The sequence below is a fragment of the Xyrauchen texanus genome, chromosome 19, assembly GCF_025860055.1.
Source record: "Xyrauchen texanus isolate HMW12.3.18 chromosome 19, RBS_HiC_50CHRs, whole genome shotgun sequence".
Lineage (NCBI taxonomy): Eukaryota > Metazoa > Chordata > Actinopteri > Cypriniformes > Catostomidae > Xyrauchen > Xyrauchen texanus.
In genome coordinates, this window is record NC_068294.1 from 2,353,791 (window position 1) to 2,373,434 (window position 19,644).

Sequence of the window (19,644 nt, forward strand, 5' to 3'; positions counted from 1 at the left end):
ATGTTAAATTTGCCCCATTGAGAATAATTATGTGCAATATACAGCTTAGTCTTTTTATATTTAACGCATCTACTTCTACCATTTCTGCCATTTTAATCCTCTGAAATTTTTTTACATTTGCACTGTACATAACAGATAGCAGATTTGTATTATAATTGCATTATGTATGTGCATGTGTGTATCTATGTATGTGTGTGTGTGTGTGTGTGTGTATGTACGTTTGTGTATAATAATTTTGTATTATTATCTATGTCTTGCTGCTGTTTTTGTATTGTTTTTGTATTCTTGTGCACTGGAAGCTCCTGTCACAGAGACAAATTCCTTGTATGTGTAAGCAAACTTGGAAATAAAGCAGATTCTGATTCAGATTCTGCTCAACACAGGGATAGCACGATATTTTAAACACACATATCTAAAATTTCAATGCCGTGATGAGCCTGTAAAACCTGTATGATTAAAGTGTAAACTTTATGAAGGAAAAGGTGCATGGTGTGCTTTGAAGCTCAAATCGGATGCTGCATTTCAATCTCCGTTTATTGTGCGTGACTCAGAAAAAAATATTTGTTTGACTGATTATTCAAAAAGCACAAGGATAAAGCGATGTTTTAAATAAATATTAATAAAATTACAATTACAAATCACAAAGTGAAGCCAGTATGACTAGTGTAAACTTTATGTATGAAAATGTGCACAGCCTGATCTCAAGTTCAAACCAGATGGCCACGTTGTGTACTGTACAGAGATACAATGACTTCAGTCATCTCCTGGAATATCTAAAGGCAACGTGGTCAGTTAGAAGAGGTTAGAAGTTAGATTTCAAACCCCTTCATTCTAAACTATACTTGTCCTTATGAAAGTTCACCTTTGTTCTTTCATTGTTTAACAGCGACATTTGAAATTTTAATGACATAACCACATTGATGGCTCCTCATTACCAATGGTTAGGTCAATGTAGATAGTCTTTCTAGAAAATAAACTATAGTTATGGAAAAACTAACATCCTAAACACATTAAGAAACTTTACTTACAACTTTTACAGATGTAATAAAAATGGAGAATAATAGATTTGCCCTAATACTTTTAATATAAATCTATACCATTTACCAATTAGTGTTATTGCAAATTGCACATAAGTTTTGTGGTCTCCATCACTATATCGAGGGAAGCCTGATTTACTCATGCAATTCCAGAGCTCTTGCTATCCTGTCTCTGGAGCGCGCTGGTGTGTGTGCTGCAGTAGTTCACGTAAACATTCACAGAATTTTCAATTCAGTAAAAAAATGGAAAACGTCACCCGACAAAGTGGCTACGCCACATATTGGTGGGCCGTTGGGTTGGTGTTATGTTAAAAAGAAAAGTTATTTCATAATATTAGATTACTATAGCATCTCTTTTCTCATGAGTGTTTACAATTGGTTTGACTGGCTGCTGCATTATAAGTGAACCTGTTTGACTGGGCAAACAGAAGAACTATAGCTGACTGTAAACACATTTCTACACTGTGCTGTAATCATGACATCCACTGTGCAGGAAAATCAACAAGCTGCAGATTAACCTCTTCCCAATCCTGTAAAATTAGCCTAAAACGCCTAATCAAGGCATACCCAAAGTAAATTTAAAGCTGTTCTTGAACCTTTTGGAGTACATGCATTTGAAAGTACATTTGGAGTACTCTGAAGTTTTTTCCCCAGCAGTCAGAATTACTGTAAGTGCTACTGATTTTGAGTAATAGAAGTTTGAACACAATGAAATAGAAGTTTGTTTTTCCGCCTGAAATGTATTTTTGAATACAGATGCCTGCAGATGACTATAACTTGTAGCTATTAGCTTGAGAACACAATGGGATCACAGCATGAAGCCTTACCTAGTCCAAGTTCAAATGTTATAACAATACCATAAAAAATGAATATTTTACACATGTTTTTCTAAGGGTACACCCAGGCGTTTTACAAAAGTGCCTTTTGGATACTCCAAAAGGACCCTTTGGTAACCTAGGACAAAAAGGCTACTACTTTTGAACGCTTCAACGTACAGTCATAATTTTGGGCTCTAATGAAAGATGACACTTAGAGCTATCATATTCCATATCCAGATCCACTATTAGTTTTGCTGACACAGAGTAACTGATGCATAAACACATTAGAGTGCCTTTTCCCTTCTTGAAACTAAATGTTGTGCATATAAAAGAGTCAAAACTAGTGCTATGGTGGACAATTTGTTTATATAAAAAATACACAACAAACTATTTACATGAATTTTTACACAAAGTATTTACAAACCATTATAAAATTGTACATGTTTCTAGCAACATGCCAGTCATTGTAGCAGTCACATTTGTGTACAAAGCACAAAGGCACATCACAGGAGGAGTACTTCACTGGTGTCTTTGCATGACACTGCCTGCACTTCAGACGACCAGCGGTGCAAGATTTGGTGATGTGCAACGGCCTGTGATGTGCTCTTCGTGGAGCAGGAGATACGGGTCTGGCTGTGGAGTGAGACCCCAACTCTGCCAGCTCCTCAGCAAGGGTCTCTCTGAAAGCCTTCTGGTTCATGGGGCTCCTCTCTTGATGAGGTGCTGTCCTGCTGCTCCACTTTATGTGGCCGCTTGCTGAGTGGGGGAGAAGTATCCGGCTCCCAATCGCTATCTGATTCAGTGAGAATAAATAAATGTAATTTACAAAGCTAGACACAACTTTTCCATCTTTTCTGTATTCTATATATATATATATAGTTTTTCTTTTCGACTGTGTAAATATGTATTATTGTATGTATATTTACTGTAAATACTGTATACTTTGCCAATGTACTATGGAACAAATAGATGGGCCTACACCTCCCCCCATGAATTCAGCATTGTAACAAATAGATGGGCCTACCCTCCCCCACCTCCCCGCATTGTAACAAATAGACTCTCAAACACAACATATATTCTTATTTTCAACTTATATTTATTGATTTATTTATATATGTATTTCGCGTCCATTTATATATATATAAATACATATTTACAGTAAATATATAAAACATCTATATAGCATGTCAATAGATCTTAAACAAACAATGAACTAAAACCTCACACACGCACAAACAAATACAAAAAACACGCACAAACGGTTCAAACACTCACTGAGGAAACACACGACAAAGGGTAATTACAAAATGTGTATTCATTATTCAAACTAAAGCTTATTTATGCGGAATATACAGTAATATATGTTATAAAACACAAGAAAACACTTACTTGTCCAGAGCATTGTCTCATCTCTCCATAAACATTTCCTCTGCCTCCGAATCATCCGTATTGTTTTCAGAAAGTTCATCTCCAAACTCTTAATTTAACCTTCTTATATCACATCCTGGGGTGAAAATCCTTCGCGTCCGTTTCACCATATTTAACTCTCCAAATGTGTAAACAGTTCCAAAACAACACTTCACCTTTTACGCACGGACGCACAAAACACTCGGTAATGGCAAGGCAACTTTGCGCACACACATTACAGAACCGTGCTCTAATCGTCCCACTAAAGCCGCATATCACTGTTTTCAGAATTTCATTGGCTATACGATGCGTCAGTCACTTCCACTCTTCGATGTAATTGGTTTGATCAGGGAACAAAGGAAAGTGGGGAGTCCCTTATATTCGACACAGACAGTGGTTGGCTATTGAAGGCTTTGGACAGGACATGGAAGCTCCTATTGGGTCAAATGAGGTGTCAATCGAATGGTCAGAGTGCATGCTTCCATTTTGATACCGGATATAGGAAATGTTTACATATGAACTGAAGTTATTACCGATAATATGTGAAAGATTAGGTACAGCTGCCAGGTGCTTTGAAATGATGCAACAAGAGTCTGTGGATATTTATTGATGTAATAATGTGATTTGGACTAAACATTTTACTTGATTTGATCGTTTGGACATTTGACAATGAATCAACACCGTTTTTGTCGGGAAGTTATGGATCAGTGGACTACTATGAGGCTTCATAGGTGAGTTGCCTAAATTTTGTTATTGGTTGTTTATATGTTGGTGGTCTGACAAAGATATAGATTGTACCTGCTGTTGTGATTGTATCTTAAAATGGTTTATATCAATAGAAAATCAAGAAATGTAGCTTTCCAAAGATATGTGGCATGTGTACCAATGTACACACAGCAGTTTTGTTTATCGCATACTTTTATTTTGTACATTTAAGGGCCCGTCCGCGGGCTGTCTCAGTCCATAAAGTTAACTTGTTCCATACGATTGAAATGCCAGTCAAAATATATTCATACCACCTCTGTGCATTAAATAATCTGTGAAAGGCAACTTTTCATTGTTAACGATATGACACTTCCATTTCTCTGTCTTGAGACAATTTTTTTTATACTAAATTGAGATAAAACATACGCCGAGTGCAGAATTGCATACTATCATACTACTCATAGTGGCATAAGCACATGGCAGTAGTAGTATGAGTAGTAGGGCTAGTATGCCATTCCAAACTCAGCTATAGCTAAACACCCACCAGGTGGAACCAATTTTGGAAATTATAAAGCTATAAAACTATATAATATACAAAAATATAAAGCCCAAGGTATATTTAGTTTTTGCGTGTTCCAGATTAGATCGTGCCCGGATGACTGCATTGCCTTTGTCAGTATACATTCTGACTGTAAGCGAACACAAACCACTGTTGCCAACTCTCGCAAGACAAAAAAGCAACGGCAGCTTCAAAAACAAGCCCATTATTATTATAGCCTATTACACAGTGGTGGGATGAGTACTGATTTTTTTACTTGAGTAAAAGTATTGCTACTGAAGAAATAATTCACTTGAGTACAAATAGAAGTACTCAGAAATATTATGACTCAAGTAAGAGTAAATAAGTAGTTTTATGAAAAACTTCTCAAGTAGTTTTGTGCTGTAGTAGATTTCTTGCCACTACCATCCACCCTAGCGGAGCAGCCACAGCCATCCACCAGTGGACGGAGGAGCCCGGCCACCTGAGAGCAGAGGAATGGCCTCTGACCGCGAGGGGAGGAGGAGACCCCTACCTGCCGCTGAAATGCAGTGGGGTCTGAGACCACAGACCACGAGCGGGGAGGGACTCCTGACCGACCACCTGGAGTGGTAGGACCGCAGCCAGAGGCGGGGGAGACCCCTTCCGTCCACCAAAAACGAGGCAGGGCATTCTGTCCACCAGGGGCCGGAGGACTGCCTCCGATCCGCCCGGGGAGGCGCAGCTGTCACCCACTAGAGGGTGGAGGAGTGGCCGAGCTTCGGCATATCGGAGAACCGGCGAGTACTTTTCTCTCACTCCCTCACTCCCTCCCTCACTCCCTCCCTCACTCCATGTTGGCCATTCCATCTCTTTTTAAATATTATGATTAATACTTTTTTAGTTGGGTATAAATCACCATTACGGTGTTTAACTACTGTGTTTTTGTTTGTTATTGTTGATTGTTTCCCACCCCCTGTTCCCTCCCAGATACAGGAAGGTGGGTATTACCTGCCGGCAGACGTGCCGGATGGACATCAAATTACGTTGCAGTTATGTAATGGCCACGTAATTTGGCTAGTTGGGACACTGTCTAACACATAGTCAAATCATTGTGCAGATTGGAGTGTTCACGAGTAGAATATAAAACATATTATTTCACTCACACATCAAATTAATATCAAGTAAAAACCCTGAGAAAAAGAAGGCTTTAAAGTTTATAAGCTGTAAACAGATATCTTTTGGTGTGCAAAAGAAAACAGCGGTATAAAGGGATTCATGCAAAGGAGCAGGCGAGAACCGGTTTGACAATATAAATTATATTTAATTAAAAACTGAAAACAAAAGACACAAACACACACATATGACAGACAGCTGTCATAAAAATACAACAAAACAGAGTGAAAAGTGGATGGAAACTAGGTTATTGTTATCATCCTGGTGGGGGGTTGTCTCTGGTTACAAAGTGCACCAATTACATGCAAACAGCTTTTGACGTTCACATCAGGCTACGGCATAACCACAGTAACTTTGTTACAGTTTGATGCAGAGGTATAAATCTGCCTTTAGGAACTGTTGCATTATATTATTTTATGCTAATCTTGTAGGCTCCCCCGTGTATAAGGACAGACACCATTATATCATCTTCTCTCATCCAACACCTTGATGCACCCTCACCCCCCACTGGAGACCACACATTACAGCTCCCTTTGTCTTGCTTTACTGGCAACCAGTTGCAAAAATGAAGTGTCCTCAGGGCCTTTTTTGATAAACTGTGACTTCATTGCAAGGACCCTCTCATAAATCAATTGATTACAATTGATAAATCAATCCAAAGAAAATTTACATTTTGGGTCAAATTATCCAATTTCTGTAGAGAGTGTGGTTGGGAGAGGAAGGATTTACACCTGTGGAAAATTATCTCTAACAGCTATTTTGTGTTGCCGTGAGAGCTGAAGAGAGGAATAGGGGCAGTCCAGACCGCCAGAGCCGCACGGAGCCCAGTTCTTGTGTATGTGAATTTGTTATGTGGAAAGCAAACCCTTTTGTGTCACTGAAAACTGTGATTATTAAAAGTCTCAAATGTACTATTTACTTGGCCCCTGCTTCCTCCTCCACAACAGAGCAAGAGATCTATTATTACACAGTTTTATAACACTGTACTGCACAACTATTACAACTAATCTCTCAGGTAAGTTTTGTATTAAAAAACTACATACCCATCATGTTGCTCAAATCTTGGAACAGATCTCTGAGACCTATCTACCAAGACAGCAGTTGTCTCTTCAGCATTTTCTTTTTCAGACGTTGCTGGGGAGTCCATATCTTCCAAAAGACTGCCATTATTAATAAGTGTCAGGTCTATGAGGATTTCGAATGTGTTGTTAGGGTATAAGTCTGAAAAAAAAAATAAAAAATCAAATTACAACATCATTAATGTCATTAATAAAGATTAGAGACTTGACATTTTCACTCATAATGTTTGCCATTTAAAATAACAACACACACATTGCACTATCTAGTTTATTTGACAGTGGAATATTTGGTGTGGAAACATAAAGTATCTAAACTTTTGATGCAAATAAGAGTATGGATTTGAACCTAAAGTCACTGCCACCTGATTTATCTGCTAAAAACATGTGAGAGATCAGCATTTCTTTTTAAGACTCACTTAGAGTGTAGAGATGTGAACGGTGGTCTACGAAATAGTCACTAAGATCCATTTCTGGTTGCCGAGCGTGCTTTTCCTCATATGTCCCAGTGATGGGGTTCCAAAGACGATAAATGAAATGTACCTTGTGTGTCCTGCCACACTTGTCTGGACCAAACATAATTGTGTACGGGGTGGCATCGCTGAACTGGCTCTTAAATTAATGACATGATGAAAATATATTGAAAAGACATATATTTACACATACAGACAATCATTCGTCTGTATGTGTAAAATCATATTAGTTAGTGAAATGTTAGGAATAATCATTACATCATGAATTTAATGTTACAATGTCTGCTTTAATGTTATTGCTTTAATGTGATTAATAACCCTTTTTAAACTCTTTCATGTTTTAAAACACTAAATGTGTTAAAATGAGCAATCATTCTCCTTTAAACATTAAAGATTGTTAGACATACCAAACGAAGATCGTCAGAATGAGACAGCAACTTAATGTAGGCTCCACCACAATCAACCCGCTTTTGGAATAAAACTTCATACCTGCAGATGTTTAAAAGAACATGTAGTCAAACAGTTTGTGTGTGTGTTTTAAGAAAATGTATAGGAACATCTTACTGCAAGCATAGAACTTTGTCTTTGAACTGATATGCTTTTTGCAAGTATGCAGCAATGGCATGGTGTCGACCCGGGGACTTGAGGACTAGGCCCTTGTTTCCCAATAACTCCGGTGTAAAAGGCTCCTCTACAGCCCACTTCCCTGTATAAAATGAAGATTAACAGGGTGTCACTAAATTTTGTACTTCTGACTTCGTTTTGCATCTCTCTGAAATACTTCACTCTGGTCAAATATTTTGTACATATAAACAGCTAGTTGAATGTCTCTCTTATTACTCCATGCTCTCTTTCTTCTCACATAATAAATAATTTCAAATAAATATGTCATGTTTTTAATTCATTTTAAGTAGCCATGTAATGAGCAGTCATTATGTAATGTAAATGTTAAATGTCATTATCGCAAAATAAACCTCTTCAAGGTGATACAAGACCCTTCTGCTTTGATCACGCTTTGGTCAAGGTTTTGTGATAATTGTCCCTACATTAGCCCTTATATTATGAGTTTAAAATCTGGGGTCAGTGGACTCCTTGTGGTATGCAAGGGAGTGCTAAGGGATCCAAGGAAAACTTCTGAGAAAGAAAAAAGTGTTCATAAATGCAAAAAGTAAATAATAAATACAAGAAATATACAGCATATATTTACTGAATTTCACATTATTGCATTTTAGTTTAATTAAAATGTTTCTCCACATACTATTTCTCCACGTTTCCATACATTTTACTTCCAAAGGATATCCCATATATTCATATTGGTATAAACATGTTTGCTGTCAATTTATCACAAAGTAAACTAGTAAACATTATTTAACTCAATAATATATTTGAACTCAGCTGCATTGTTGGTGAATTATGCACCGGGCCAATGGTGCCAATGCCCAGGGGTCCTTGACTACAAGCTCTCGTGGCACATCAACTTTGAAAACAAATGTTTATATACGCTTGAATATGTGAACCCATCAGCTTACAATGCCCCCTTAATAGAGCCCTGTGACTAAGGACATTTTGCCTTCCTGTTAAAAATATTAAACAACATTTCTCTCTACATCATAATCAAAACTTATATACACACACACACATATATATATACACACAAACACACAATTTATTTATTGTCTATAGGTTCAAAAGCAACTCTTTAAAAAAACAATTCTGACTTATTTCATGCTAGGCCTTCTAGGGTTAAGCTTTATTCTTTTCTGTCGGACTAAAATGTTTATTATGCCGTTCATTGTATAACTGCATGTTTGCCCTACATCACAAAAATTCACTTGGCTTAGGTGGTTGGGAATAAAAGGTAATTATATTTTTAATTTGTGTGGTATATAATTACTGATTAAACTAGATATGTAAAGTTTGCCAAACTATACAAACTATAATGACGGTTTGACAAAACCTTGTCTAAAAGTTTAAAATGATTGAAGTTATACATTTTAGTACATTAAAGGAAAGAAAGAATGAAAGAGAGAGAGAGAAAGAGGGAGAATTGAAATCATGAATATTCAAAAACAGACTCAACTCATCTGTCACCATTCTGTCAATGTAATGTAGTCTAGGGGATTTTGGCTTAATGGATGATGCCTTCAGAATGCTTTTTAATGGGAAAATAATAATGGTAGGGTACAAACATAATTTCCAATAAAATGTCCAAATGACCACTATTTTTGAGCCCCACACATTTCAGCCAGCTCTCACAATGGAGGGTAAAGTCTTTGAAGGAAACGGCGCACAGGGATGGATGATCACTTCTGAATGGAACACACCCCATCATTAGATGAGTTAGAAAAGATAGAGCGGCACAAGCCAGAACTAGCCAGAATAAACCCATGCATAGATGCTGCAGGAGCCTATTTGTTAAATTCTGCAATATTTAGTTACAATATTTCATAATGTATTATTTAAATGTATGCACATTTACACATTTTGTTATATGCTTGTTTTTTGTTTGTATGTTTTGTATGCACAATTTGTAGTATTTAAAGTATTTACATTGAGTTTACATTGATATGTATAAAATGATAAAATGTTACTGTCTCTTTTGGAACAGCGGCTGTTCAGCAAACGTGTTTCTGTTGAGCAGTTTCTTTACCAAGTCAAGTCATTTTTATTTGTATAGCGCTTTTCACAACACATATCGTTTCAAAGCAACTTTGCAGAAGATCAGGCATTAACAGAAAATGAAACTTTACTATCTATAATGTCTTAGAATCATCATTGTGTAGTTTGATAAAATCCGATTGTGAATTGTGTTTAAAAATAAGTAATTAAATAATAATTGTATTTATAACCCCAGTGTGCAAGCTGAAGGTGACTGTGGCAAGGAACACAAACTCCATAAGATGTTGGTTAATGGAGAAAAATAACCTTGGGAGGAACCAGACTCTCTGAAAATTGGCCCCGGAGCCCTTGCCAGACATAATCCACCCCTGGTCATGAACGGTAACATGCACCTCATTACAATTTATTCTAACAAATATGTAACTTTGCTTACCATTATATTTAAGAATTTTCAGCTGCTCATCTTTCACTGCCTTGGACAAAACCCAGTTTCTTCAGCACATAGAAAGTGACAGGGAAAATAAATATTTTAAAATTAATAAGAAAGCATTTGCTTATAGCCATAAAGGTGACTAACACATCTATTTTAAAGACACAATATGCATGTCCACAAAATAATGGCAATAATAATAATAATAGTAGTGGTATACAATATTACAATGATGATGGTGATAATTTACAGTTGCTGTATGTTTCCAGTAAGAAAGAAAGGAGATGTAGAATACAACCTGTCCAGTGTGCTAACATCAAATGGTTCAGCAAAATAAGCCTGGTCTGGTATTGCGACAGGTCTATATGTGTTCTGAATGCAAAAAAACAAAATTTACCAGATAACATTGCAATTTAAACTTATAAGATCCTATAACGTTGAACATTATTACGATGGAGTAATGCTTATTTTCAAACCAGAACGTAGATTGCTCATTATTAAGAAGATATTAGTTAACAGTTACGGAAGCTAAAGACAAACTAAAGCAGAAACCTTCCCCTGTGTTTTCCAAAAGCATCGTAATACTAAATAGATTGAAGAAATGATCATGTCAATTGTCTTAGAATAACGGCTGTTTCCCAAAAGTATATACCCCTATCCCTAAGAGTAACTTAAGAAGTATTCGAAAATTATTGTAGATATACGAGAGCTCAAAAGTTGCTAAAAGTAGAACACTTAGTATTGCAAGGACAGACTTGTTGCAACTTGTGCTTTTATCATAAGTAACGTCAATAGTTATTTTACAATGCAGTATCAACTGTTTCCCTATCCAGCATGTTGATTATTCTTATGAAATAGCACTTAAATGCTTAGTTACATGAACTACCAATTCCAAACAGGGCTGAAAGTTAGGCCAATATGTCCAGGTGTTTGTCTTCTCAACATGAAAATAATGCAGAAATGCTGACAAACATGGAAATTGTATGCAAAAATGTCAAAGCACCGAAAGTTATTACCAACAGAATGTATTTACAGAAATAATGATAGCTTTGGTAAGACAGGGTTTTAAATGTATGGACTTCATATAGATGAAATGAAAGTGATTCAAGAAATGCATCTAATCAGAATGCACAAAATGTGAACCATAAGTGGCTCTTACATAGCCTAAAGTTGGAAAATGAACAGATGCACTCAGAACAGGATAAAAAAAATAACAGATATCAGTAATTAACTTAACCTAGATCTGTCGATATATTAAAGGGGTCAAGAAATGGAGAATTAAATGTCCCTTGATATATAGACATAAACTGCCTGGCCAAAAAAATTTTGCCATTTGGGTTTAAATAAGCAGATAGTTAAGAGCCTATGATTGGATCAGTATTGTAGTGATTAATATGTTTCAGCTGGCAACAATTCCTTTAACCCTAACAGATGCAGTGTATAGCTTCTCATTTCTTAAATAACCATGTCGAAAGACGTATCCCGTGGTCATGGGAAAGATGTTACTGTGTTTCAGAAGGGGCAAATTATTGGCCTGAATCAAGCAAGGAAAACAACTAAGACAATTGCTGAAATCACTGGAATTGGGTTAAGAAATGTCCAACGCATTATTAAAACCTGGAAGAATAGTGGTGAACCGTCAGCTTCATGGAAGAAATGTGGTCGGAAAAAAATCTTCAATGATCGTGACCGAGATCATTAAAACACTTGAAGTCACATCATAAAATATTGACAGTAGAACTCATGGCAATGTTTATAGTGAAAGTAAGAGCATTTCCACATGTACAATTTGATGAGAATTTACAGAACTAGGACTAAACAGCAGTGTGGTCACAAGAAAGCTACTTGTTAGTGAGACTACTTGGAAAAAAACACCTTCAATTTGCTAGGGAGCATAAAGAAGACTTTACGGAGAGGTTCGACTCTCCCGTCATCAATACAAGATATCGGACAAGCATTATTGCAACTCTGGATGGAAATAAATGTTGTGACGTTGCATAAGGCTGTCGAAACAATGACACAATGAATGTGCACCATTAATAAAATCTAATGGCGGTCCAACTAAATATTAGAGTATGCAACTTTTTTTTTGGCCAGGCAGTGAATAAGAGGTAGCTGTACTATAAAAACATACTGTACATTTCAGAACTCAAAACATACTACCCACTCTATAATGAGCATTTATTATTGCCACCCAGCTGAAACGTATCGTTTCTAAATCTGTCTGTTCTTGACATCATGAAACATTGCTCATTTGTATTTACACATCCCACAACGTGTCATCGCACCCGTGACCCCACCCACAGGTGCTCAGGTCAAGAGACCAGGCCTTGTGTCGCTAACTATTCCAAACATAACGCAAAAGGGGATCAATCTGGACTATTTTAGATCATTTTTTTTTATATATATATATTCATATTCATATTTAGACAGACATCTTTGACCACTTGATATATTAGTCCCAGGTGTTCCTTTTTTTCTCATTTTCCCCTTGTTTTATTTTAATCAATCTTTAATCAATTGGTTTCAAAGTGTTCTTTGTCAGTTGTTAACCTTCATGTATGTAATGGTTTGTTCTGATTTCATGTTTGAGTTTCTTAATGTTTATTGAGTTTTTATTAAAAGGCCTGCATCTAAATCCTTTTACAAACGTTACAGATTAACAACTCACAATGAACACAGGGGAACATGGGGATTAAATACTCAGAGAACTAATGAGGACATGAGGGACATCTGAAACTAATGAACACAGACCATGACAAAGAACTACAAAACCCATAAACAAATGAAAGACAAGAAATGAACAATGAAATACATGGTGACCTCTGGTGGTCTCCCAGATAATCCTTACAATCAGGAAGGTATAAAACTATCCTCCAGATGGCCACACCTTTGTTCTGAATCTCCTGTCCAGAGAGACATCAACAGAATATATAATTCCAACATTCTGTGTCCCCAGCCTCAGTGGTGGAAAACTTTACATTATAACAGCAACACTCCAAGTTTTTGAATGGTCCATTTGGTCATTCTTATACAGTTAAAGTGAAATTCTTCAGCTGGTGCCCTGAGGATGGGGGGGCCGTCTGACATTCATAAATACACAAAAACACACCTTAAGTGATATGTGATCCAAAATCCCCACATACTTTAGTGTCTTGTGTAAGGCGATGTTCATTTCAATTGGCACCCAGTGCAATTATCACTATACTGATAAACCGTGAAAGAAGCTAAAAAAGACAAGTTTAAGTTGCACTTGATGGACAAGTGAGTAGAGATGGAAGCAGAGTGGATAGATTCTCTGTAATGCTAAAGTTTGAAGGTGGGGCTTTGTCTGATAAAAATAGGGTAAAAATAAGTTTTAGTAGTTATCCATTGAGAGCATATGTAAATGCACCTTTAAGATATTATAATTGTCAGAGATCTGGGCATATTGCTAAAGTTTGCAAGGCTAAGAAGAGATGTGCGCATTGTGGAGGTGAGCATGATTATGGTAAATGTGAAGTGGGTGCTGAGATTAAGTGCTGCACAAATTGTGGTGGAGCACATAATGTTGCTTATGATGGATATGAAGTGAGAAAGAGAGGGTTAAGAATAACTTGTCATTTGCAGAGGCAGTAAGGATAGTGGATTTAAGGAACAATGAGAAGGTAAGCAGTAATAGAGAAGAGATCACAAATGGAAATGGAGGGTCAAGAGGAGTAGTGGGAGATTGTAGGATCACAGAAGATACATTTATTGTGAGTAAGAGAAACGTTGTGCTATTCATAACAGAAGTTATTAATTGCACAGCTCAGACTAAAAGAAAAACAGAGAAGATACTAATTATTGTAGAGGCAGCTGAGAGACGTTTGAATGTAAAAGGGCTGACATGGGAAACAGTTAGGGATGGCCTAACAACAGAATCACAGCCAAGTCAGAATGTATGGCCTGGTCGTTAATTCTGATGATAAAAAAATATTACAGTGGAATGCTAGAAGTCTTTTGGCAAATGGATTAGAGTTTATAGTATATATGAATCAAATGAGGGTTAAACCAGATGTGATATGTATACAAGAATCATGTCCTAAAATGAATTTTATGTTAAGGGGATATACTGCTGTTAGAAGGGACCGAGAAGAGGGTAATGGGGGAGGGTGTGTGATTTTCATCAAATCAGGAATACCTTATAGATTGGTGAGAATAGGAGAGCTAATGGAGTATGTGGAAGTTGTTAGGGAACAGGGTACGAGTTATGTCATGATACATTTTATAATCCTTGTCAAAGAATGGCCATAAGTGATCTAGAACTTATAAGGTCAAGTCAACAAGATAATTATTTTGTGTTGGGCAGAGCATGTGAGCGAAGCGGAGCAGTGTGACACTCCACTCATAAACCAGCTACATGCGTGTGCACTCCACTCAACCACTTGTGGCCCAAGCGGACACCCCTTTGCCCACATGGGCTGAGGTGCCCCTCTGGGTGGAATATAGACTATAGGCAGACATTTATTAAACTCTAAAATGATTAGTAATGTACACATCTGAAATTATGTGATTGTATTGTTGTGTTTTTGTATGTAAAATCTCACTGTTTATTTTTGGACTAGTTTACAACTTCTGTTAGATAATCGGGTCTACCAGACATTCATTATCATTTATCAATCATCAGTCAAATATTTCTGTTAGCACATGTCATTGAACATCTTCAAATAATGCCTTCAAAAATTACAGTTCTAAATGACCATTATTTACTTTAAACATGTCATCAAACACGCCTCTACGAGTGATAAAACGTGTGTTGCCGCAGAAACTCGCATATGCGCAAATTCGCACTCTTCAGTTTAAACTGGACCCGAGTGACACAACCGACCCAGAAAAACACAAAACCTTAAAGTTTGTTTGAGTCATTTATGACAATAATGAAAATATGAACTGATGCCAGGAAAAATATTGCAGTTAAAAGTGAAATTCATCTTTTTTTTTTCAGTTTTTCTGATTATACTGCAGATTTGAGACATTCATTTGATTCTGATTTAATGCTATCAGACTTTGTGTCTGTAAATTCAAATGATCATTTTGTGTTCAGTTTTAAAGGGTGTAAAAATTTATCCAGAAAAGATCAGTGAATGTTTTTCTCTTTTTCAGTGTTGTTGCTTTATTATTATTAACTATAATTGTATATGTATGAATCACATGCAATCTAAAGGACTGTGGTTAATTATATAATAATTATTATATTAGCAGATACTGTGTGCCCCAATTGTTTTTCCTTTATATTTTTAAAGCATTATAAAGTGAATCTGGACTTTTATACTCACATACTTACAGATGCTTCAAAGAATCCAGTTAGTGGACAGGTAGGTGTCGCATTTACCATCCCAAATAAAATATCAAGGAAGAAAAGGATTTCTGGTCAGCTATCAGTGTTTACTTATGAGATCTTATGAGAATTGCAATAGCAATAAAATAAATGAATGACGTAGGTTTAAAGAATGCAATCATATGTTCTGATTCAAGTTCTGCTCTCATAAGAATTCATTCCTGACAATCTGAAACGTATCTAGATTTAATTTATGTTTATACTTGTTCAATGTTAAGGGTATTTGTGACTTTTTTTTAAAAGAAAGGTAGTTTTATTTTTTTTCTAAAGAGTTTCAAGGCTGATTTTTACTTCAGAAACTCACGCAGCAGTGACCACGGTTGCATGCACTTAAGAAAACGGTTTTCCAAAATGGTCTGGAAATAATGCGAAGCAAAGGGGAATAAAACAGTGAAGTCTTCCTCAGGTACCATGTTTGTTATTTACAAAAACATGGTACCTGAGGAATGCAAGTGCTTGTAGCTGGAACGCCACATTCTCGCAATAAGCCGCTTTCTTGTGTTCGTGTAAACATGGTCAGTGTCTGACCATACATTTTGGTGTAATCAATGGGGCAACAACATTTGGTTATCACATGGGAGTAACAAATCAGCAGAGATTGCAATGTTGAAAGGAAAATTTAAAGGAAATATTCCATGAAGTAAAGCTCATGCATTTGGAAGATGGCTGATTTTGGCAGCAGAAAGTGAGGATAATATCGAAATTTTGGGAAATATGGAAATAATGATTATTTGGAGAACAGACCATTACTGATGAAGAAATACAAGCATACAAATATTTACTGATGCTAAATTAATACTTGGAGTTTAGAACACAATGAATGACCCCACATTAGACTGTCTACCTTTACAGTTTTGCAGTCAAACCAATACACTGATATATACAGTATATAACTTATGCACTCATTTACATTGTCATAATGAATGGAGATCCTTCAACCCTAAAAAAGTATTAATTAAATTCCCTTGGAGCAACAAGGATGGATCCAGGCAATCTAGGCTTGACTTTTTGCTTTCACTTTATCTTGGGGATAAAGTTCAAGAAATTGATATCGTGCCTGCTGTACTTAGTGACCATAGAGTTATGTATTAATTAACCTGATAGATTTTAATTACAAGAAATTAAAGAATGCACTTCTTGAAGATGATCACTTTAAAAACAAAAAGTTTAACTTCTTATCTTTATAATTTTTAGAGCAAAGCCATAGTCTCTAACCTATATGGAATGCATTGGGAAATTTTAAGAAACTAACTATCATGAGAAAATACTTTAATCAGAAACATAATAGATATTTATGAAAAGCTAAATATATTGGATCAAAATAAGGATGTATGAGTTAGATCAGATTTATGTAAATAAAGCAAAAGGGGCATTTATAAGATCAAGAAAATGGTTAGAGGGGAAAATAATTTCAAATATTTCTATATATACACTACTGTTCAAAAGTTTAGGGTCACTTACTCATTCTTTATTTTTATTTTTCACATTTTAGAATAATAGTAAAGTCATCACAACTATGGAATAATAGAAATGGAAACATGGGAATTATGTTGTGGCTAAACCAAATCCAAAATAAATCAAAACTGTTATATTTTAGCATCTTCAAGACATTTTCTCAAGCAGCTTCTTGAGGTTTCACCCTGGGATGCTTTTTAAAAAGTATTGAAGGAGCTCCCATCTATGTGGGACACTTATTGGCTGCTTTATATATATATATATATATATAATATAATACAATATATAATTTTCATAATATAATATGGTGGCACAATTATATTTTTGTCTACAAAACTCATTTCAAACATTTAAGCATACGCCTTCAGATCAAAAGATTTTTAAGATCATGAGAAACATTTCAGGAGTACAATACAACGATAGTTTATGTATTTAATCTAGAAAAGACAAATGCTGAATTTAAGGAAAATGTATATTAATAATTCTCTCACATCAGGTTTAATTACAAAATGTTATGGAAAATGATATATTCCATTGACAGAATGTTAAGAGAATGTTCTTATTCATATAAGGAAAATGCCACAGTTATAGATGAGGAATCTAAAGATTTTTGTGATCAAGACATTACATTGGAAGAAATACATAAGGGTATTGACAAATTAAACAATAAATCACCAGGCAATGATGGGTTAACGTTTTAAAAGAGATTCCAATATGATTTTTCAGAAATTCTTTTCAATGTCTTTCAATAAATATTGGAACACTGAAAATTGCTTCCAGCTATGTCACAGGGATTCAAGGGATAGTTCACCCAAAAAAGAAATTCCTCTCCTTTCTTCTGCAGAGCATAAACAAAGATTTTTAGAAGAATATTTCAGCTCTGTATGCCCTCATAATGCAAGTCAAAAACACACATCAATGCAGCATAAAAGTATTCCAGAAGACTCCAGTGGTTAAATCTATATCTTCAGAAGCAATGTGATAGGTGTGGATGAGAAACAGATCAATATTTAAGGCTCCTCCCACCCAGTAGGTGGTGATATGCACGAAGAATGAAAATTGCCAAAAACAAAAGAATGTGAAAGTGGAGATTGATAGATGAACTCGAAAATCAATCTCACCATCAGAATTTACGTCTTGTTGGTTTCCCAGAGGGGGTGGAAGTTAGAAACCAGGTGGATTTTTTGAAGGAATGGCTGCCTAAGATTTCGGGGGAAGGAGGACGAGATCTACGAAATTGAAAGAGCTCATCGCACTTTGCAACGACGACCAGCAGAAAATGGCAAGCCATGGGCTATTCTGATTCGTCTTCTTCAGTATGGAGACACACTTAAGGTCCTCAATGCGGCTAGAGAAAAGGGCAAGCTCACCTATTGCAACTCTAGTATCATGATATTTCGTGACATGTCATCGACCTTGTTCAGAAAACGACAAAAATTCTGCACGCTCAAAATACTTCTACGCAATAATGAAGTCACTTATGCGATGTTTCATCCCACAACGTTGAGGATTCAACTGCCGGAGGGACAAAGATCCTTCAACTCCAAAGCATCAGCAGAGACTTATCTTCGACAACATCATTGACACTTGACTGCCGGATAAGACACCAGCAAATGGCATATCAAAGAATTCCGGGGATCCATAGTAAATTCTACTAAAGTAATCACCAAAAAACCATGCAAAAATAACTGCACCAAAGTAAAAGGGTGGTTTTTCTTTTGAAAGAGCACAATTATGTCAAGGGTGAATTATATATTTAAAATCCGGTTTGAGAAAAACAAGATCATATTTTGGACTTTGATCGGCTTCTTACCTTGACTGTTAAATTGTTTACGGAAATGTGTGAATGCCGGGATTGTTACTAGGTTTGTTCATATTTTGTAAATAATATGTTTTCTTGAAAGTACATAATATAAATAAAAAATTTGATGGGTTTGACAGTACTTGGGAGCTAGTTAGATTGGATAAGGAAGAGGAAGTCAAGTCCGACTGCATGCTGCAGTGCACAATGAGTCATGTGGGTTCAAAGTTTCACACTTTATTTGGGGAAGTGGTGGGAGTTGGGGGGTGGACACAACACATTATAGTTATTTAATTTTGTTGCCATTTAGAGATAATATCCTAAGATGCCCCTAGATGCAAATATAACAACTAATCTATAGTTAATGTCAGGTACACTGAATTGTAAGAATGTTACAAGGAATGTCAATGGGTTAAATCAAAGACTTAAAAGGAAAAAAGTCATTCTATACCTTAGAAAACATAACATTGGAATTGTTTTGCTACAAGAAACACACACTGATTCTGAACATCAAAATCTTAAAAAGCAGTGGTCTTAGGCGTTCTTTTCTTCCTTTACATCACAATCCAGAGGGGTGGTTATACTTATTGACAATAATATACCCTTTCAAATGGAATCTATTGATAAAGACAAATTCGATAGATATATTATTTTAAGAGGAATAATTGCTATGCAATATATAACTTTAGTAAATATATACCATCCTGAAATGGGGGGTGCTGATTTCATTCATAGTCTATTTTTCAAATTTGCATATCCTATTGGAGAACT

At 36.0% G+C, this 19,644-nt stretch overlaps 1 protein-coding gene across 3 annotated transcripts in view; it reads right to left on the minus strand.

Annotated features, from left to right (window-relative positions):
• The window catches only part of si:ch211-274f20.2 (calnexin), a 42,596-nt gene that overhangs the window by 18,874 nt on the left and 4,078 nt on the right, over positions 1-19,644 (minus strand). For all 3 annotated transcript variants that reach the window (XM_052149341.1, XM_052149340.1, XM_052149343.1), the window contains exons 3-8: positions 10,557-10,630; positions 10,262-10,320; positions 7,774-7,915; positions 7,617-7,698; positions 7,156-7,348; positions 6,704-6,881 (exon numbers count right to left, since the gene is read on the minus strand). In XM_052149341.1, the coding sequence (XP_052005301.1) occupies positions 6,704-6,881; positions 7,156-7,348; positions 7,617-7,698; positions 7,774-7,915; positions 10,262-10,320; positions 10,557-10,630 (728 nt within the window). The remainder of the gene's footprint in view (positions 1-6,703; positions 6,882-7,155; positions 7,349-7,616; positions 7,699-7,773; positions 7,916-10,261; positions 10,321-10,556; positions 10,631-19,644) is intronic.